Source organism: Bos indicus, chromosome 28 (assembly GCF_029378745.1).
Source record: "Bos indicus isolate NIAB-ARS_2022 breed Sahiwal x Tharparkar chromosome 28, NIAB-ARS_B.indTharparkar_mat_pri_1.0, whole genome shotgun sequence".
NCBI lineage: Eukaryota > Metazoa > Chordata > Mammalia > Artiodactyla > Bovidae > Bos > Bos indicus.
The window spans coordinates 18,418,709-18,442,099 of NC_091787.1; the positions used below are offsets into that span (position 1 = coordinate 18,418,709).

The 23,391-nt window shown below is 36.5% G+C and overlaps 1 protein-coding gene across 3 annotated transcripts in view; it reads right to left on the reverse strand.

Moving 5' to 3' along the window:
* RTKN2 (rhotekin 2) overlaps positions 1 to 23,391 on the reverse strand; it is a 165,125-nt gene that overhangs the window by 67,790 nt on the left and 73,944 nt on the right. For all 3 annotated transcript variants that reach the window (XM_070782163.1, XM_070782162.1, XM_019954284.2), the window contains 3 exons: positions 17,754 to 17,809; positions 1,649 to 1,702; positions 295 to 412 (listed from right to left, as the gene is read on the reverse strand). In XM_070782163.1, coding sequence (XP_070638264.1) covers positions 295 to 412; positions 1,649 to 1,702; positions 17,754 to 17,809 — 228 coding nt within the window. The remainder of the gene's footprint in view (positions 1 to 294; positions 413 to 1,648; positions 1,703 to 17,753; positions 17,810 to 23,391) is intronic.

Consider the following 23,391-nt stretch of genomic DNA (forward strand, 5'->3'; position numbering starts at 1 on the left):
TATGATATGTAATAAGAATCTGTTTTATGCTCAAACTCATTCTATATAAAATCATGTTATAATGATATGCCACTGTATTCATAGTTTTACTACTAATATTATATGATTTCCACTTTATTTTACATTGGAAAAATTTCAAATCCAGAAATGGCTTATAAATAATGCAACGTTCAAAATCAATTTGAACAGTTAAAGATTTTAATGCTTCAAAAATAAGTCAATAACTTTGCCTTCCTCTGAAAAAGGTAGAATTTTAGGTTCTTTTCCTTCAAATAAGATTAAAAAAATACTTACAATATGGTCACATTTTCAAAACATATATCTGTGATTGTTTTATCCACAATCACCATCTCAGTATCAAAAACTTCAGCTCCCAGTTTGAATAAACAAAAAATGGCATAGTGCTGTGATCCTAGAGAAGAAAAACAACATTAAAACGATGACTCATGTGATGAGTCATGCCTATATTATGTTAAAATCTACTTGAAAAAATAGCCTAAATATTTGTTAATAGATTCTTATTTTCATACATTGTACACTGTAATCCTTTAACTTTTTATTGAGACTGTTTTGTCAGTATATATTAATTGCTTGCCCAACTCAAATACAACTAAACTACGGAGTATCAAAAAATAAAGTTAAAAATATAGGCCTCTCAGCAGTCTAAAGTAACCACCAAACTCATAAATTTTATTCCTAGGAAACTCCTTAAGCTTTAATTAATAGCAAATTTAGCACTACATATATACTATTACCCCTGTCATTTTGGCTTCCAAATATACCTAATAAAAATAAGTTTTCTATTTTAAGAGGTTAGGAGCAGACACATTAACAACAAAACATTTTCCACCAAATAGAGAGGGGGGAAACTACAAAAACAATAAAAAGTAGAGATGTGAACACAAAAACCATAGCTGCTGGACCTTCTAATTTAATATACATATTTTTTAAGTATTAGGTGATTAAAAGACTAAATCCTCATTACTGAGAAAATGGAGCTCTTCAGATAAACTTAATTCTCTATAGTAATCAGAAAGATACACTTAATTCCCACATGTATTCCTTTATAAACTAATATATTTCTTAAATGAATAACAAATATACTAACTTGATTTTGTATTTTTCATATAAAACTAATTATGCTCAATATGATTCAGGCTTAAAGTATGAGGAACAAAGCTATCATAATAGACAAGAAAGATAAAGGATTGTCATAACTTTTCTGCATTGCCTGTAACAGCTACAAATCATTTGAGGTTAATTTCCATGACCCAAGCCATGCATGGATTTGTTAAGACTATATAAAGCTATATAACGCTGAAGGGGAAGAAAAATTAGATCAAGCTAAAAATCTTTTTTTCTTATATCCCATTAAATAATCTGAAGGAAGAGAACAAGGCAAAAAAAATCTCCAATATTTCTGGTCAAACAATGTGGCCTTTACTACTTCACTCAAACATCTCCTTTTGTTTCACAATTTCCTTCTCTATTACCTGTTGGCATCCTTGCACAGGTTCCTATCAATAAGATTGTGCTTATTCCGTCAAATGACATTTATTTCAGTGTGGATGCAGCTTTTTCTCCCAATTATCTCAAATTTACTACATACTAAAGAAAATACATCAATTACAATCAAAATCATACATACGTTCTTTATTGCTGAAGTGATCAGAGTCTTTCCACATTAGTGGTATACGAATATCTATAATGGAGGGGAAAAAGAAATGACAAGGAATAATTTTGGTAAATATCATTTCTTAGCATAACATAAACCTCTGTATTCCATAATGGATTCTGACCATCAAAACCAATATTTATTTATTATTAAATATACTAACATAGTAATATTTTCTCTTAAACATAGCTTAGACTATGAATATAAAATCTTACACTTAAACCTCACCAAGTATTACTCAAGAAATTAATTTATTAAGTAGCACCTATAATAAGCTTTTGTTATAAAATTTTTGTGATTTACGCTTTTGAAACAGGCAAAATTTGGGTAACCTAGTGTTGAATTTATATTTTGGGTAAGCAGTAGCAGCACATGTAGTTAAATAAATTTCAAAATCATAGAACAGAAGAGGTAGAAATGACTTTAGAACGAACTTTTATCCACTATGTAAACTTTAAAGATGAAAAAAATTAAGTGACTTATATAAGATTACTGGTTTCTGGAAGAGACCCAACTCTTGACAAACAAATCCAAGATCTTTCCATTAGGAAGATTTAACTTGTCTACAAAAGAATTTGCAGATCTTTATATATTCATGCTACAAACTGTAGCATTTTCCTTAAGAAATAAAACTAAAAAGAGGAATGTATTACTTCTTTCAGGCCAAGAAAGGGCCTATATTCTAAAAGTGATCTAAACATACTTCTCTCATTCACATATTCTTCAAATTCTAAGTTTAATAAATAATAAATTTATTCCAGAAATTAATCTAGAGCTTTCAAACAGTCAACATTTGTTCTTCCTAGTTTCCTCCATTCTTCCTTTTACTTTTAATACTAAGTTAACCTTATGGAGTAACAACTTTCCTTTGACATTCTTATGCTATCTGCATATTTTCAAAGTTTGAGAATTAAGATTTTACCAAATAGATTAAGATGAGCAATTATAGCATAACACAGCACAGTAGAGATCTCAATGGTAAAGTTAAGTTAGTTTTAATTTTGTACTCAGAGTACAAATTTCCAAATTTTGTGGAAATTTTCTGTTTAAAACATTTCCCTATTACACTTTGGAGTTTATGTGCCAATTTTTTCATACCTATTAATTAAGCCACTTTCAAATAATTAAATTCTTTATGAACATAAGCTATATGGCTATCTTTAAGCTGTGCTTCACTTTTAGATTCCATGATCTTTTGTCTACAATTTTGTTTAGAATTCTTTCTAAGGTTCTTAGTTCCTATTTTCAATTTCCTTTCTAGAAAAGCTTTATATTACTCTATTCTTATGCTTCCTAACTAGGTAGACATGTATGAGTGTTCTTCCCACTGCTGGTTTAGCACTAATTTTTATCAAAAAGTGAGAAAAATAAAACATTATTCTATTGAGTTCTTCTTGTGTCAAACCAAATACTTTACATATATCTCATCCAACAATAATTTTGAAAATATATCTACTAATTTATGATTGTGTTTTCACTGTCATTTATCTCAAACTATTTTTTTATTTCCTCTTTGATTTCATCATCAACCCATTAGTCTTTTAGTATCATGTTGTCTAGTCTCCATCTAATTGCTTTTTCTTGTTTCTTTGTGTGGTTTACTTCCAGTTTCATGCCATTGTGTACAGAAAAGATGCTTGAAAAAATTTCCATCCTCTTAAATTTGTTGAGGCTTGCTTTGTATCCAAGTATGTGGGTCTATCCTAGAGAATGCTGCATGTGCACTTGGAAAGAATATATATTCTGGATTTTTTGAATATAATATCCTCAAAATATCAACTAAGTTTAACTGTGAAAACACAACCATACAAAGTCTATAGGATGCAGCAATACAGATCTTCCTCAAAAAAAACAAAGATCTCAAATGAACAACCTCATCTACCAACTCAAAGTATTAGAAAAAGAAGAGCAAACAAAACCTAATGTCAGCAGAAGGAAGAAAACAATAAATATCAAAGAGGAAATATATTAAATAGATATTTTAAAACTATAGGGGAAAAAATCAATAAAACCAAGAGCTGTTTTTTTGAAAGGGTAAACAAAATCAACAAACCTCTGGTCAGGCTCACTAAGAAAGAGGATCCAAATTAAAAAAAAAAAAAACAAGAAATGAAAGAGGAGAAATAACAGATACTGCAGAAATACAGAAACCCATAAGAGAACACTATGCACAATTATATGCCAACAGATTGGACAACCTGAAAGAAATAGACAACTTCCAAAAACATACAGTCCACCAAAATGGAATCATGAAGAAATATAATTTGAAGAGATCAATCACTAGAAGTGACATTTGTTGTTGTTGCTGTCAGTTGTTAAATTGTGTCCTACTCTTTGCAATCCCATGGACTGCAGCTCCCCAGGCTCCTCTGTTATCACTATCTCCCAGAGTTTGCTCAAATTTGTGTTCACTGAGTCAGTGACACTATGTAACCATCTCATCTTCTGCCACCCTCTTCTCCTTTTGCTGTCAATCTTTCTCAGAAGTCAAACAGAATCTGTAAAAAACAAAATAAAAACTCCCCACAAAACAATCCAGGACTGGATGGTTTCACTGGGGAATTCTACCAAACATAAAAAGAACTTACACTGATCCTTCTCAAACTCAACCACAAGACTGAAGAGGAGGGAATACTTTCAAAGTCATTCTATGAAGCCACCATCACCCTTATATCAAAATCAGACAAAGACACTAACAAAAGAGAAAGTTACAGGCCAATAACTTTGATAAATATAGATCCAAAAATTCTCAACAAAATGGCTCTGATGGTAAAGAGTCTGCCTACAATACGGAGACCCAGGTTCAACCCTTGGGTTGAGGAGATCCCCTGCAGAAGGGAATGGCCGCCCACTCCAGTATTCTTGCTTAGAGAATCGCATGGAAAAACAGTCAGACACAACTGAGTGACTAAGCACAGAGCACATCCTTGATAAACACAGATCCAAAATCTATCAACAAAATACTAACAAACCAAATCAAACAACACATAAAAAAGATCATACACCACAATCAAGTTGGATTTATCCCAGGGTCACAACGATGGTTCAACATATGCAAATCAATCAATGTGATACACCATATCAACCAAAGGACAAAAACACATGATCATCTATCTCAATGGATGCAGAAAAAACACCTGATAAAATTCAACATCCATTTATGATTAAAAAAAAAACAACTCTTACCACAGTAGCGGGAACATAACTCGACATAATAAAACCTATTTATGACAAATCTATAGCCAACATAATATTCAACAATAAAAAGTTGAAAGCCTTCCCACTAAATTCTAGAACAAGACAATGCAACCCACTTCCACCACTTAGTTTGTTTTTTTTTTTTTTTTTGGCTGCACCTCATGGCTTGTGGGATCTTAGTTCCCCAACCAGGGCTTAAACCCAAGTCCATGGCAGTGAAAGCACTGAGACTTAACCACGGGACTGCCAGGAAATTCTGTCACCACTTCTATTCAACATAGCATTGGAAGTCCTAGCCACAGCGATCAGACAACAACAACGAAAAGAAATACGAGATATCCAAATTGGAAGGAAAAGGGGTAAAATTATCATTATATGCAGAAGACAGGATACTACAGAGAACCTTAAAAGACTCCACCCAAAAACATTAGAACTAACAAATTCATCAAGGTAGCAGGATACAAAATTAACATAAAGAAATCTGTTGCATTTCTCTACAATTAACAATGAAATATCAGAAAGGGAAAGTTTTAAAAAGGTGCTTTTAAAATCACATCAAAAAAATAAAAATATTTAGAAATAAACCTGATCAAGGAGGTAATTTATATGCTGAGAATTAGAAAAATACTGATAAAGGAAATTAAAGATGACTTAAAGAAGTGACCTGGAGAAGGAAACGGCAACCCACTCCAGTATTCATGCCTGGAAAATCCCATGGACTGAGGAGCCTCGTGGGCTACAATCCATGGGGTCTCAAAGAGTCGGACATGACCGAGCGACTTCTGTGTGTGTGTGTGTGTGTGTGTGTGTGTGTGTGTGTGTGTGTGTGTTAAAGTGAAAAGGTATACCATGCTCTTGAATTATAATTTATAGTGTTAAAATGGCCTTATAGTTAATGTAAGCCCTGTCAAATTACCCATCATTTTACACAAAACTAGAAAAACCCTAAAATTTATATAGGACCATAAAAGACCCAGAATTGCCAAAGCAATCCTGAGGAAAAAGAACAAAGCTGGAGGCATAAACCTTCCAGATTCAGATGAGACCTCAAAGTTACAGTCAAAAACAGTGTGGCATCGGGACAAAAACAGACATATGGATCAGTGTAACAGAAAAGAGTCCGAAAATAAACCCACACACCTATGGCCAATTAATTTTCAACAAAGGACGTAAGAATATGCAATGGAGAAAAGTTTCTTCAACAACTGATGGTGGGAAAATGGACAGCTACCTGTAAATCAACGAAACTCGAATACTTCCTTCACACCATATACAAAAATAAACTAGAAATGGCTTAAATACTTAAACATAAAACAGGACACAATAAAACTCCTAGAAAAGAACATAGGCAAAACATTCTCTGACATTTATTGTACCAATGTTATCTTAGGTCTCCCAAGGCAGTAGAAATAAAAGCAAAAAATAAACAAATGGGACCTAATCAAACTTTAAGCTTTTGCACAGCAAAGGAAATCGTAAAAAAGAAAAGAAAAGGTAACCTACAGACTGGGAGAAAATATTTGTAAATAATATGACCAACAAGAGTTTAATTTCCAAAATACACAAACAGCTCATACAACTCAGTAACAAAAAAGCTAAACAACTCAATCAGAAAATGAGTAGAAAATCTAAATAGACATTTCTCCAAAGAAGACATACAGATGACCAAGAGGTGCATCAAAAGATGCTCAACATCACTTTTTATTAGAGAAATCTATGTCAGAACTTAAATATTATCTGACCAGTGAAGTACTATCTCACCCTGGACAGGATGGCCATCATTAAAATGTCTACAAATAATAAATGCCGGAGGCAGTGTGGGGTAAAGGGAACCCTCCTCACTGCTGGTGGGAATATAAATTGCTGCAGCCACTATGGAAAACAGTATGGGAGGTTCCACACACAAAAAAAATAAAAATAGAGTTGCTATGTGATCCAGCAATTCCACTCCTGGGCATACATTCAGACAAAATTATAATTCAAAAAAAAATACACACTCAACAATGTTCATAGCAGCACTATTTACAATAGTCAAGACACAGAAGCAGCTTAAATATCACCAACAGATAAATGGGTAAAAAAGATGTGGTGTGTGTATATGTATATATATATTTACACGTATATACACACATACATAATGAAATACTGCTGTTGCTGCTGCTAAGTCGCTTCAGTCGTGTCCGACTCTATGCGACCCCATAGACGGAAGCCCACCAGGCTCCCCCGTCCCTGGGATTCTCCAGGCAAGAACACTGGAGTGGGTTGCCATTTCCTTCTCCAATGAAATACTACTCAGCCATAAAAAGGAAATAATATAATGCCATCTTCAGAAACATGAATATATCCAGACATTACCATAAGTGAGGTAAGTGAAAAAGGGAAACACAAATACTATATAGTATTACTTACAGGTGGGATCTAAAATGACACAGATGAACTTATTTACAAAACAGAAACAGAGTCACAGACATAGAAAACAAACTTGCAGTTACCACAGGGGAAATGGGGCGGGAAAGGGATAAATTAGGAGTTTGGGATCAGCAGATCCCATTATAATACAAACTATATATATATAAAATAGATAAACAAGGTCCTACTACAGAGCCCAGGGAACTATATTCATACCTTATATGGAGCAGAATATGAAAAAGAATATATAGAGGGATTGAACCCAGGTCTCCTGCATTGCAGGCTGATTCCTACCATCTGAGCCACCAGGGAAACCATGGTTGTTCAGCCAGCCAGTCGTGGCAGATGCTTTGCGACCCCATGGACTGTAGCACGCCAGGCCTCGCTGTCCCTCACCATCTCCCAGAGTTTGCCCAGGTTCATGTTCATTCTATCAGTGATATTGTCCAGCCATCTCATCTTCTGATGCCCTCTTCTCCTTCTGCCCTTGATCCGTGCCAGCATCAGGGACTTTTCCAGTGAGTCATCTGTGCGCATCAGATGACCAAAATACTGGTGCTTCAGCTTCAGCATCAGTCCTTCCAGTGAATATTCAGGGATGATCTCCCTTAAGATTGGCTGGTTTGATCTCCTTGCTCTCCAAGGGATTTTCAGGAGCCTTCTCCAGCACCACAGTTCGAAGGCATCAACTTTTTGGCATTCTGCATTTTTTACGGTCCAGCTCTCACAACTGTATGTGACCACTGGGAAGACCATAGCCTTGACTATACAGACCTTTGTCAGCCGAGTAATGTCTCTCCTTTTCAACATACTGTCTAGGTTTGTCATAGCTTTCCTGCCAAGCAATCATCTTCTGACTTCATGGCTGCAGCCACCGTCTGCAGTGATTTTGGAGCCCCAAAAGAGGAAATCTGTCACTACTTCCACCTTTTCCCCTTCTATGTGCTGTGCAATAATGGGACCAGATGCCATGATCTTAGTTTCTTAACATTTAGTCTTATGTTTAGCCTTAGCCAGTGAAAGCTGGCTCTTTCACTCTTCTTCACCCTCATTATCAAGAGACTCTTTAGCTCCTCTTTGCTTTCTGCCATTAGAGTGGTACCATCTGCATATCTGAGGTTGTTGATGTTTCTCCCACTTATCTTGATTCCAGCTTATAACTCGTCCAGCCCAGCATTTCTCATGATGTGCTCAGTGTATAGATTAAACAAACAAGGTGACAGCAGACAGCCCTGAAGTACTCCTTTCTCAATCCTGAACTAATCAGTTGTTCCATACAGGGTTCTAACTATTGCCTCTTGACCTGCATACAGGCTTCTCAGGAGACAGGTAAGATAGTCTGGTATTCCCATCTCTCTAAGAGCTTTCCACAGTTTGTCATGATCCACACAGTCAAAGGCTTTAGTGTAGCTGATGAAACACATAGATGTTTTTCTGAAATCCCCTTGCTTTCTCTATAATTCAGCAAACGTTGGCAATTTGATCTCTTCCTTTTCTAAACCCAGCTTGGACATCTGGAAGTTCTTGGTTCACATAATGCTGAAGCCAAGCATGCAAGATTTTACGTATGACCTTACTGGCATGGGAGATGAGTACAACTGTCCAATGGTCAGCACATTCTCTGGTACTACCCTTCTTAGGAACTGGGATGAGGACTGACCTTTTCCAGTACTATGGCCACTGCTGGGTCTTCCAGATTTGCTGACATAATGAATACAAAACCTTGATGGCATCCTCCTTTGGGGATTTGAATAGTTCTGCTAGACTTTCATCACATTCACTAGCTTTATTAACAGCAGTGCTTCTTAAGGCCCATTTGTCACACTCCACAATGTCTGGCTTTGGGTGACTACCATCATAATCCAGTTCATTAAGATCTGTTTTATACAATTCTTCCATTTACACACACACACACACACACACACACACGCAGAGCTAACACTCCTTCAGTTACAAGAACAACAAACTATAGGGAGACTGAAGTCTTTGGAAGCTCTTATAAGGCAGCTAAAACTGGAAAACTGTGTATCTGAAGAAAATGTCAAGATTATAGAAAACCATTTCACAACAAAAGTTACTATGATATGGACTAAAGAGGTTTTAAAGTTTGTAACTTTTATGCAAGGTTTGTTTGCCAAATTAAATTATATGTAAAGTAAACCTTTTCCTGTGTAAAGTTCTTAACCTTAATGAAGCTAAGCAAGTGCTCTAATGTTATGAACTGCATCCTGTTCTCATTATGCTCATTTTTGAGACAAACTAGAGAGTTGCTGGGCAGAAGACATTTCATTCCTTGTTAATTTTCCAAATTTAAAGGAAAAATGTAGTGAATAAATAATATGATTAAGTTTTAAAATGAGAGAACACAGATACGGTAAATAAGAGCCCAGCACGAGAGTCAGGCTCAGGCATCAGTCCTGGTTCTACACTGAGAAGTGGCTTGGACAAGTTAGTTACAAGACTGAGTCTCAGTCTCTAATTTGTAAAAGGAGGGCATTTGACTAGATCTCTAACACAGTCTGTTTCTTTATAGTTCCTTCTCTTTCCATATGATAATCTTATACTTACACAAAACCACATGCTGGCTAGAATTTTATATTATTAACTGTTGGATTCTTCTCAATATTTACTAAATTCCATGTTACATGACCTTTTATATTGTACAGGAAAATACTCCTGTTATCATTTTATTCCAGTAGAACTAAAAATAAGGAATCAACCATTAGCCCAGTCCTTAGGAGAGGTACTTTAAACTTCAAAGAATATGTACCTTATATGTGGCTGACCATCATTAGTTCAGTTCAGTTGCTCAGTCGTGTCTGACTTTTTGCGACCCCATGAACCGCAGCACGCCAGGCCTCCCTGTCCATCAGTTCCTGGAGTTCACCCAAACTAATGTCCATCGAGTTGGTGAGGCCATCTAACCATCTCATCCCGTGTCGTCCCATTCTCCTCCTGCCTTCAATCTTTCCCAACATCAGGGTCTTTTCAAATGAGTCAGCTCTTTGTATGAGGTAGCCAAAGTACTGGAGTTTCAGCTTCAACATCAATCCTTCCAATGAACACCCAGGACTGATCTCCTTTAGGATGGACTGGTTGAGAGTCCAAGGGACTCTCAAGAATCTTCTCGAACTCCCCAATTCAAAAGCATCAATTTGCTGGCACTCAGCTCTCTTTATAGTCCAACTCTCACATCCATACATGACCACTGGAAAAACCATAGCCTTTCCTGACAAAGTAATGTCTCTGGTTTTTAATATGCTGTCTGCTGCTGCTGCTACTGCTGCTAAGTCGCTTCAGTAGTGTCCGACTCTGTGCGACCCCATAGACGGCAGCCCACCAGGCTCCCCTGTCCCTGGGACAATCCAGGCAAGAACACTGGAGTGGGTTGCCATTTCGTTGTCCAATGCATGAAAGTGAAAAGTGAAAATGAAGTCGCTCAGTCGTGTCCAACTCTTTGCGACCCCATGGAATATGCTGTCTAGGTTGGTCATAACTTTCCTTCCAAGGAGTAAGCGTCTTTTAATTTCATGGCTGCAGTCACCATCTGTAGTGATTTTGGAGCCCCCAAAAATAAAGTCAGCCACTGTTTCCACTGTTTCCCCATCTATTTGCCATGAAGTGATGGGACCAGATGCTATGATCTTACTTTTCTGAATGTTAAGCTTTAAGCCAACTTTTTCACTCTGCTCTTTCACTTTCATCAAGAGGCTCTTTAGTTCTTTTTCACTTTTTGCCATAAGGGTGGTGTCATCTGCATATCTGAGGTTATTGATATTTCTCCCGGCAATCTTGATTCTAGCTTGTACTTCCTCCAGCCCAGCATTTCTCATGATGTACTCTGCATGTAAGTTAAATAAGCAGGGTGACAATATACAGCCTTGACGTACTCCTTTTCTTATTTGGAACCAGTCTGTTGTTCCATGTCTAGTTCTAACTGTTGTCTGACTCTTTGAGACCCCATGAACCACAGCACGCCAGGCCTCCCTGTCCATCACCAACTCCTGGAGTTCACCCAAACTCATGTCCATCGAGTCGGTGGTGCCATCTAACCATCTCATCCTCTGTTGTCCCATTCTCCTCCTGCCTTCAACTTTTCCCAGCATAAGGGTCTTTTCCAATGAATCAGCTCTTTGTATCATGTGGCCAAAGTACTGGAGTTTCAGCTTCAGCGTCAGTCCTTCCAATCAATATTCAGGACTGATTTCCTTTAGGATTAACTGGTTTGATCTTCCTGCAGTCCAAGGGACTCTCAAGAGTCTTCTCCAGCGCCACCATTTAAAAGCATTAATTCTTCAGCACTCAGCTTTCTTTATAGTCCAACACTCACATCCATACATGACTTCTGGAAAAACAATAGCTTTGACTAGACAGACCTTTGTTGGCAAAGTAATGTCTCTGCTTTTTAATATGCTGTCTAGGTTTGTCAAAGCTTTTTTTCCAAGGAACAAGCGTCTTTTAATTTCATGGCTGCAGTCACCATCTACAGTGATTCACCATCAGAAATATACCCTTCCAAACATATTGTTCTCACTTGCTAATTTCTTTAAGTAAATCTTAGAAATACTGTGTCAGAATCCCCCCTCCAAAATGTTTTATTAGAATTCTATTACCCAAAATGGGCTTTCCCAGGTGGCTCAGTCATAGAGAATCGCCTGCCAATGCAGGAGACGCAGGTTCGATCACTGAGTTAGGAAGACCCCTGGAGGAGTAAATGGCATCCCACTCCAGTATTCTTGCCTGGAGAATCCCATGGACAGAGGAGCCTGGTAGGTTGCAGTCAAGAGTCACAAAGAGTCAGACACAACTGAGTGACTGAGCACACATATTAGCCAAAGTCACTTGGGAACTGTTAATTTTACAAATATACTACTTACATAGAGTAGTATAATACAATTACTCTTACATCTTTATTAAGGTTATTCTTGGGATATTTATTATTTGTTTTTTTTGCTGATTTTATTGTAAAGGAGATAATTTTTGCCATCATATTTTATAACTAGTTTTGCTGACTCTGAGAGCAACTACCACCTTTTGTAAATGTCTCAGTAAATTCCCTTTGTTTTCTAGGTCTGCAATCTATTATCTTCAAATAGTACTTAATTTATCTGTATCTTTTCAGTAGTTTCAACTTTCATTCTTAGTATTTTAGCTAGAATTTCTAAAACTCTGTTGTAAAATTGATATAATACACAATGCCATTTTGTTCTTGATTTTAATAGGATTGCCTTTATTGTTTTCTATGACTTCACTGATGTCCTGTCAAAGGGCTTGCTGCTTTCTTGACCATAGTTGATGACTCACTGCATTTCACAACTGTTCTTTTTCATGGCTGTTCTTTTTCTTCTAGGGTGGTATTAACTACTTACACCACCTTGAAAGAAACACTGGACCCTTGCTTCTCTTGCCATACAACCACAGCTATTTAGTCAGTGTGCCCTTTCCCATGCCTAGCTATGTCAGATCCTCAAGAAGAGAAGGTGGACATTTCTTATCTATTTCCCAGGCGGTCATGTACTGTTCAGATGGCAAAAAAAAAAAAATGTATAAGTTAGTAATTATTTTTAAATTCAGTGTCAAAGAGTAGAATTCCTTCCACGTTCTTGTAAACGATTGACTCAGTTTTAGTTTACAGTACTCTTACCTTCTTTTATAATGTCTTAATTGACACTTTATTGTTGAAACTGATTAGGATAGCTAAATTGATGCTATTAGGTCCTAGAAGTTCTGTCATTTTCAAAAGTGAAATCCAAGTTACTTTTGTGAACTGATTTGGCTTTAGTCATGAATTAGTAGTCTGCCTATTTACCATGTGCAAGTTTTTTATGTTTAGCAGAAATAATCAGGATAAACCTCAATTACTCTTCTAACTTTCCTAAAGATCTGGCCTACAAGACCTTTTAGAACTAACACCCAAAAAAGATGTCCTTTTCATTATAGGGGACTGTAATGCTGGAGTAACAGGCAAATTTGGCCTTGGAATACGCAATGAAGCAGAGCAAAGGTTAATAGACTTTTGCCAAGAGAACACACTGGTCATAGCAAACACCCTCTTCCAACAACACAAGAGAAGACTCTACACATGGACATCACCAGATGGTCAACATCGATTGGTCTTCATCAATCAGACTGATTATATTCTTTGCAGCCAAAGATGGAGAAGCTCTATACAGTCAGCAAAAACAAGACCGGGAGCTGACTGTGGCTCAGATCATGAACTCCTTATTGCCAAATTCAGACTTAAATCGAAGAAAGTAGGGAAAACCACTAGACCATTCAGGTATGACTTAAATCAAATCCCTTATGATTATACAGTGGAAGTGAGAAATAGAGTTAAGGGACTAGATCTGATAGATAAGAGTGCCTGATGAACTATGGACTGAGGTTCGTGACATTGTACAGGAGACAGGGATCAAGACCATCCCCATGGAAAAGAAATGCAAAAAAGCAAAATGGCTGTCTGGGGAGGCCTTACAAATAGCTTTGAAAAGAAGAGAAGCCAAAAGCAAAGGAGAAAAGGAAAGATATAAACATCTGAATGCAGAGTTCCAAAGAATAGCAAGAAGAGATAAGAAAGCCTTCTTCAGCAATCAAGGCAAAAAAATGGAGGAAAACAACAGAATGGGAAAGACTAGAGGTCTCTTCAAGAAAATTAGAGATACCAAGGGAACATTTCATGCAAAGATGAGGTCCATAAAGGACAGAAATGGTATGGACCTAACACAAGCAGAAGATATTAAGAAGAGGTGGCAAGAATACACAGAAGAACTGTACAAAAAAGATCTTCACAACCCAGATAATCATGATGGTTTGACCACTCACCTAGAGCCAGACATCCTGGAATGTGAAGTCAATTGGGCCTTAGAAAGCATCACTACGAACAAAGCTAGTGGAGGTGATGGAATTCCAGTTGACCTTTCAAATCCGGATAGATAATGCTGTGAAAGTGCTGCACTCAATATGCCAGCAAATTTGGAAAACTCAGCAGTGGCCACAGGACTGGAAAAGGTCAGTTTTCATTCCAATCCCAAAGAAAGGCAATGCCAAAGAATGCTCAAACTACCACACAATTGCACTCATCTCACACACTAGTAAAGTAATGCTCAAAATTCTCCAAGCCAAGCTTCAGCAGTACATGAACCGTGAACTTCCAGATGTTCAAGATGGTATTAGGAAAGGCAGAGGAACCAGAGATCAAATTGCCAACATCTGCTGGATCATGGAAAAAGCAAGAGAGTTCCAGAAAAACATCTATTTCTGCTTTATTGACTATGCCAAAGCCTTTGACTGTGTGGATCACAACAAACTGTGGAAAATTCTGAAAGAGATGGGAATACCAGACCACCTCACCTGCCTCTTGAGAAACCTATATGCAGGTCAGGAAGCAACAGTTAGAACTGGACATGGAACAACAGACTGGTTCCAAATAGGAAAAGGAGTACATCAAGGCTGTATATTGTCACCCTGCTTATTTAACTTCTATGCAGAGTACATCATGAGAAATGCTGGGCTGGAAGAAACACAATCTGGAATCAAGATTGCCAGGATAGATATCAATAACCTCAGATATGCAGATGACACCACCCTTATGGCAGAAAGTGAAGAGGAACTAAAAAGCCTCTTGATGAAAGTGAAAGAGGAAAGTGAAAAAGTTGGCTTAAAGCTCAAAATTCAGAAAACTAAGATCATGGCATCTGGTCCCATCACTTCATGGCAAATAGATGGGAAAACAGTGGAAACAGTGTCAGACTTTATTTTTGGGGCTCCAAAATCACTGCAGATGGTGACTGCAGCCATGAAATTAAAAGACGCTTACTTCTTGGAAGGAAAGTTATGACCAGTCTAGATAGCATATTCAAAAACAGAGACATTACTTTGCTAACAAAGGTCTGTCTAGTCAAGGCTATGGTTTTTCCAGTGGTCATATATGGATGTGAGAGTTGGACTGTGAAGAAAGCTGAGTGCCGAAGAACTGATGCTTTTGAACTGTGGTGTTGGAGAAGACTCTTGAGAGTCCCTTGGACTGCAAGGAGATCCAACCAGTCCATTCTAAAGGAGATCAGTCCTGGGTGTTCTTTGGAAGGAATGATGCTAAAGCTGAAACTCCAGTACTTTGGCCACCTCATGCAAAGAGTTGACTCATTGGAAAAGACTGTGATGGTGGGAGGGATTGGGGGCAGGAGGAGAAGGGGATGACAGAGGATGAGATGGCTGGATGGCATCACCGACTCGATGGACTTGAGTTTGAGTGAACTCCGGGAGTTGGTGATGGACAGGGAGGCCTGGCGTGCTGCTATTTATGGAGTCGCAAAGAGTCAGACATGATTAAGCGACTGAACTGAACTGAAGTGAAAGATGTGGCCAGTGAGTGGTGAAGCTGGAAACAGAAAATCCAAGTATCTTCTGGAAAACAATGTAATCTCAGAAACGCTATGAAATTTTGTTGCAAATATTCATTTTGACCAAAACGAGTCATATTTTCATTCCCCTATCAAAACAAAATGGATTTATAAAGGTGAATTCATTTTTAATGTTCTTTGTTTTTATCTTTTACAAATACAGAGACAGGGTATGATTAAGCCTAAGCAAAGATGAGAAGAAATTTTGTAGGAGAAAATGTATCCCATTTTCTGAGAATTTTGGCTCCTTAATTTAAAATTATCATTTATAATAAGAACACATGAAATAAGATTAATTTCTACACTCAAGTATTCATGGTTAAGAAAATAGTTTTCTCTCTTAAATGGTTTTATTTAAACACTCTTCTAAATGGACAGTTAATGCTAATTTCATGAACTGCTGCCGTCAATAACCTATTATGAAATGACAATAGAGGCTAACTCTATCATGGCATTCAGTCTTCAACAACAATTTAACACATCTCATTTGTGTACTGAGTGGTACTACAGCATAAGCAAGGAATTATATTTAATTATTTAAGGATTATATTTAAGTATTTTTAGAATCCTCTTTAAAAATCTGTAATATTTTGTTTTTTCACATTAAAATTTATTGAACATAGTTAACAACAGTATAATATGTAAAAGTGCTGTTTGGCATCAGAAGCATAAATAAGATATAAAACATGTTTTATTCCACTCAAACTATACAGCAAACAATAGATTTTTATATATAGTTATTTTCTGAAGAATTTCTGCTAAGAATAATTCCTCTGATTTAGGACAATTATGTCATATGTAAAATACAGGTCTACCCGTCCTGTAGTAGAATTTTTGTTTATCATGAAGACATTTCTAAAAACAGTTCCTTGGGTGACATGGCCTGAAATGCAGCAGCAGGCTTCCTGGAGCTAAGAGAATAAGGCTTTCAGCCAATGAAACAAACTAGTTATTACTTAAGGACTGCTGGAGGTCTGTTGTTTCTAAAATGTATCAGTGAGATAATAATTATAAAAGATACATTATCTAACTACCAGACACATGAGTCAGTCATGTATTTATTCACTCCAATCTGTGGTATCTCCAAGCCATTGTCTTTAGCTTCCTTAAACACTTTGGAGAAACTGAGACAACACTGCATAAGTGCCATCTAGTGGTAAAAGGTTTCCTAACTGCATTAAGAATTCAGAGAAGGAAAACATCATTTCTAGGGGAATGATAACAGGGAAGGCTTTATAGGTGAGCTATTAGATCCTGAAGATACTATAGTTATTTCAAGAGTTAACTGGGGGTCAGGAGCATAGGGTGTATTTACAGAATACAGAGAAAAATATATGGCTAATACAGACAGCTTATGTATAGGAATAGTGGACGATATGACTAGAAAAATAGTTGTGAGTGTGAAAGTCACTCAGTCGTGTCCAACTCTTTGCAACCCCATGGACTACACAATCTAAGGAAAAATGGTTGGATCGAAATATAAAACTCTGGTGGGGGAGAGTCTACTCTCTATCCTATGGGCAACAGAGTGCCGTCATCATCCAATCAATATTCACTGAATAGTAACTACGTACGAGCGCTGTATTCGTTTCTGGGTATACAGTGACAAACCAAGCAAACACGGTTCCAACCCTCATGGAAATTTCAGGGTAGACAGACATTAAGAGGAAGCGGTACTCAAACTTCCGAGCAGAAAAGGAACGGAGAGTCAAAAGACTAGAGTTTGTAGCCCAGCTCAACTACTTACAGGAAGTCATTTAACCTCTGCTGCTGCTGCTAAGTGAGTCTGTAGAAAAACAGAACTACCCTGCTTATTTCACAGTGTTGCACTGAAGAGAAAACTACATTAATGTATGCAATATACATGAATCAGTTTTCTCAGACTGTAATAGTCTACACAAATGTAGAGCATAATGATGAAAACAGTGTTTTAGAACAAATATTCTGGTAGAGGTATGCAAAATAAAATGAAAAATGAAAATGGATATAAGGAATTAAAAAAAACCACTAACTCTAGGAAGTTACTTTATAGAATTTACTCAGCAATATAAAAATGATCCATTACAGCATACCTGATATGGCAATCTTTCCTCTACAAGCTGTCCGTTCTTTACTTTCAAAATTCTCACTGTCAAAAGAAAATGAAAACCTAATGAAAAAACAAAGATCTTCTCTAATAAGCAATTGTTTTAACAATCTTTCATAAATGCCTAAATATTAAAAACAAACACGTATCCTGGAATAACAATGACTTCCAGTTAATATAAACTATTTGACTCAAATTTTGTGATGTTTAGTCAACAGCTAGCTGACTTTAAAAGAAATAGAGCCATTCTCTCTTTGATTTTTTCATTTAACCTGTACTTTCCCTGATGATTGCATATCAGCTTACTCTACAATGAAAGTCTTTTGTGACCTCTTACATTTATAAACAAGATATGCCATATTTACACAAGTCCTAGGAAGTATATCTTGGGTAACCATTTCATAAATTACATTTCTAGCTTACCAGATTATAGTCATCTGAAAAAGTTAATAAATAAACTTTCTAACCATGAGCTTGCCACCAAAGAGTATATTATCCCTATAAAATCTCCAACAAACATTTAAAAAATTATTCTCTGCTACATATTCATGTGCAAGTAATATTGTAATTTATTTCCTTGAAGCTTTAAACACTAAGCATATATCAAAACAATAAATTAACTAAGGTGGCAAAGGAAGGGAGTGGCCCTCTAGAGAGAATAAATGTGGAGAGGAAAATATTAGCATGACAATAGAAAATGTCTCAAAGGAAATTCTTGGGATATAAGACACTTCCAGGTTTGAATGTAGACTATACTATTATCACAAATTTTTTTTTCAAAATAATTATTTCCATGCAGTTCAGTTCAGTTGCTCAGTCGTGTCCGACTCTTTGCGACCCCATGAATCGCAGCACGCCAGGCCTCCCTGTCCATCACCAACTCCCAGAGTTCACTCAAACTCACGTCCATTGAGTCGGTGATGCCATCCAGCCACCTCATCGTCTGTCGTCCCCTTCTCCTCCTGCCCCCAATCCCTCCCACCATCAGAGTCTTTTCCAATGAGTCAACTCTTTGCATGAGGTGGCCAAAGTACTGGAGTTTCAGCTTTAGCATCATTCCTTCCAAAGAAATCCCAGGGCTGATCTCCTTCAGAATGGACTGGTTGGATCTCCTTGCAGTCCAAGGGACTCTATTTCCATTACACCAAATCAATCCCATCTCTAAACAGTTCTCCAATATCCTGTTTCCTAATAAATAACCTACATTTAGAGATTAGCATTCCATTTCTAGAGCAATGTATCCAGGAGTAGTCTTCTGTGCACTGTTTTTTTCTTTTTCTTTTTTTCTTTTGTCTCTATTCAATTTGGTTAGCCAATTAACTGCCAGTTAATTTAATTAGGTACCTCAAGTATGTGATAAGATAGAAGCTTCATTTGAATACTGTTTTGATTCTAAAAGGGCTTTTGGAGAAAGATTGAGTGGGAGTGTGAAGTGTATCTAAGTTTCAGAAGAGTATGACACATTTTATACACATCAGTAGCCTTGCTAAAAAGACTGCACATAATATTCATTATCACGCATCAAATTTTAAAACAAAATATATCATCCTACTTTTTTTTTAATTCTTTTATTGGATTAAGCCCATAAGTATTACAGCTGAAATATATTCCAAAGGAGCAAAAATAATTTACTGAGGTACTTATGGTCAGTAAGCCTATATGGGACATTTATATATATAGTTATTTATAGAATTTATATATGTAGAATTTACAGAATCTAGCACTAGGTATAACTTAAGTAATATAGTAGACTTAAAGCCATAAATTCTCAGGATCCCATCTAATAATTTTGTGGTTACACTGGTATTTAAATTAAAACAGGGAATTCACTCAGTGAAAAATAAAAGTACTCATTATTTCAAAATAATGTTTTGTTGAATCATAAATTTTAGAGAGTCAAGTTCAATATTTCATAGACAAGTTCAGTTTGTCATGTTGGGGAATACCAGCTGGCTTATTAGGTCATCAGAGTGAAAAATTCAACTGAATAGTCTACTATGCTTTGAAATTATATACTGAAAGGCCAACTAGAAATCAAACACAAATCTCAATTTCCTCAAATTGGTACAAGAAATATAGTATAAACACAGTTGGCTGGCATTTGTAAGTAAATATTTCTAAAAATATCTCCTATATGAGCAATGCATAAATTCTTCAAATTATTTATTTCAATGAAAAAATACAAGGAAGCTCTAACACAGTGAGTAACTTCAGTATTATGGAATATATCATAGATTATGCTAAAATTTAAATCCATTAGGCATTATTAAATTGGATTAAATTTAAGGCTTTGGCAGACAAGTGAAATTCTAAAATACTAGAAACACCAAAAGCAACTGGCTGAATATTTACCAAAAAAATTTTCCCACTCTAAATTATTCAACCACCTGGCAGGGTATAGCTTTTTCCCCCTATAACTGTAAATTACTTGAATAGAAAAGTCCTTTTCAGGACTAGTCAACACATTTATTATACACAAATATTATCAAACTATAATATAAATCCAATTAACCATATAATCTTACAGAATAATTAAGTCTGCCTTTAAAAAATTAAGAGATGAAGTAATCCAGCCTCATGTTTCAGAAGCTTGAATTATTTTCAATTCAAATAACTCAATTGCTATTTAGGGTGCTAAAACGTTATGTTTTTCTAATTAATCCAAATTGACAACAAAATTGTTAAACATTATCTATTTAACAACGAGCTACTGTAGCTAAGAGTTTGCTACAGTTAAATAAATACTTGCTTTAAAATCTGCAATGTTAATGCCAATTCTAAATGCTACAATTAGCCAGTCTGAAGAAAAAGCAAATAACCATAAAAATCACTCAATCAAAAGCACAGCTATATAACAGTGTACCTTATTCTTACAAACCTGGTTTAGAGAATTATTTTGGTAAGATTTGTAAAAGCTAATTTAAAAGACAAATAAAAATATAAAAGTCAAATTTTTAACTATTTTATTAACATATTTCTGCCTGTAGGTAAATAAAATGACCAACAGAGGGTGCCAATCAGCCACTTTGTTGCTCTGTATTAAAATTAGCAGAGTAAATACAGATTACCTTATTTTATATTGTTCCATATTGGAATTTACAGTAACACTGCCTTCCAGAGTTAGCAAAATACTAAAATCTGTATTAAAATTAGCAGAGTAAATACAGATTACCTTATTTTATATTGTTCCATATTGGAATTTACAGTAACACTGCCTTCCAGAGTTAGCAAAATACTAAAATCTGTATTAAAATTAGCAGAGTAAATACAGATTACCTTATTTTATATTGTTCCATATTGGAATTTACAGTAACACTGCCTTCCAGAGTTAGCAAAATACATTAAGAAATGACACGATGAAAGTATTATTTTCTTAACAAAGCAATAGAAGAATTCTAAATAGGATTCTATTATTTAAAAGCAGGTTATAAAAATCCTTCACTTCTCACGGAAGTAAGTGAAGACTAAAACACTCAGAAATGTTTAACATGGAATTTTAAGCCATCTAAAACTATGTGGTATAAAATCAATACTTTCATAAGTATGTTAAGTTGGGAAGATGAGTTTTCTACTTTAAATCTTGAAATAACAACCTATTTTCAACAGACACCAAACAATATAAAGTTTAAAAAAGTAAAACCAGTAATGTCTTTAATATACCATACTGTATTGCGGAAATACCAAGAGTACATAATTTCACTGGCAATCTACATTTTTAGCTTTTATTTTTGTTTATGTTATAGTATATAAGTAAACTAGTCAATTGGAGTGTAAGAAACTATTTAGCTTTGTGGCATTATTAAAATCACAATCACGTTGAATGATACATATAATTAGGTCCTATAAATACCTTTGACTAGTATTACTTTCACAAAGTCAAATAGTTTCAAGAAGATAGACTAGTGGGTTAGGCCAGGAGAGCACATTATTGCTAAAATGTAAGTTCTGTAAGAATAGGAATTTGGGGGGCTTCCCTGGCGGCTCACTGGTAAGGAATCCACCTGCCAATGCAGTAGACGTAGGTTCGATCCCTGATCCAGGAAGCTCCCACATGCCATGGAGCAGCTAAGCTCACGCACCACAACTATTAAGCCTGTGTTCCAAAGCCCAGGACCCACAACCACCAGAGCCATGTGCGTGCTCCACAAGAGAAGCCACTGCAATGAGAAGTCCAGGCACCTCAACAAAGTACAGCCCCCATCCGTGGCAACTAGAGAAAAGCTCATGCAGCAGTGATGACCCAGCACAGCCAAAAATAAATAAATAAAATTATTAAAAAAAAAAAAAAGGAATAGTATTTCAGCCTATTTTGTTCACTGCTCAATCACCAGTGCCTAATATATAACTCAGTACAGTCTAAGGAACTCAATAAATGTTTAGTGAATATCAAATGAAGTAAAATAGGATATGGTCATTTTGGTGGAGCAAGTCCTACAGGTGTGACTCTTACCCATTAATAACTAGTTAGTAAGTTGCTGTTAACCTCTCAGACTCAAAATCCTCATCTGTAAATGGTGGGAAGTATTTATCTAATAGCTACTGAATAAAATAATATTTTTAATGTATTCTGTATCATTTTTTGGAGAAGGCAATGGCAACCCACTCCAGTACTCTTGCCTGGGAAATCCCATGGATGGAGGAGCCTGGTAGGCTACAGTCCATGGGGTTGCGACAAGTCTGACATGACTGAGGGACTTCACTTTCACTTTTCACTTTCCTGCACTGGAGAAGGAAATGGCAACCCACTCCAGTATGCTTGCCTGGAGAATCCCAGGGATGGGAGCCTGGTGCGCCGCTGTCTATGGGGTCACACAGAGTCAGACACAACTGACGTGACTTAGCAGTAGCAGCAGCAGTATCATTTTTGTGTTAGTCGCTAAGTCATGTCCGACTCTGCGACCCCATGGACTGTAGCTCGCCAGGCTTCTCTATCCATGGAATTCTCCAGGCCAGAATACTGTAATGGGTAGCCATTTTCTTCTCCAGGGGATTTTTCTGACCCAGGGATTGAACCCAGGTCTCCTGCACTGCAGGCAGATTCTTTACCATCTGAACCACCAGAGAAGCCCTAGTATTTGTGTATCATTCTTAGAAAGGTCCATTAAAACTAGGATTATTTTGTGAGTATTTGTGGCTTTAGTATTAATTTGAAGCTTACATGGAAGAGGCACTAAATCGTTTGTTAAAGTGATCAGAGTATGACTTTCCAGTTTCTATAAGATAATGATAGACAGTGATAGTGAAGTCGCTCAGTTGTGTCCAACTCTTTGCGATCCTGTGGACTATAGGCCACCAGGCTCCTCTGTCCATGGGATTTCCCAGGCAAGAATACTGGAGTGGGTTGCCATTTTCTTCTCCAGGGAATATTCCCGACCCAGGGATCAAACCCGGGTCTCCCTCACTGCAGGCAGATGCTTTAACCTCTGAGCCACCAGGGAAGATAATGATAGTCGCCTAAATTGGAATCTTTTCTAGAATCCTATGAAAAGTTTCACATCAACAAGGAAAGCAAATAAAATCATCTATGGCCCAAACCAACAGCATAACTGGAAAACAGACTTCAATTTACAACTGAAAACAACAGAGCCAGCTCTTGGAGGCCTTACCCAAATAGTCAGGTATTG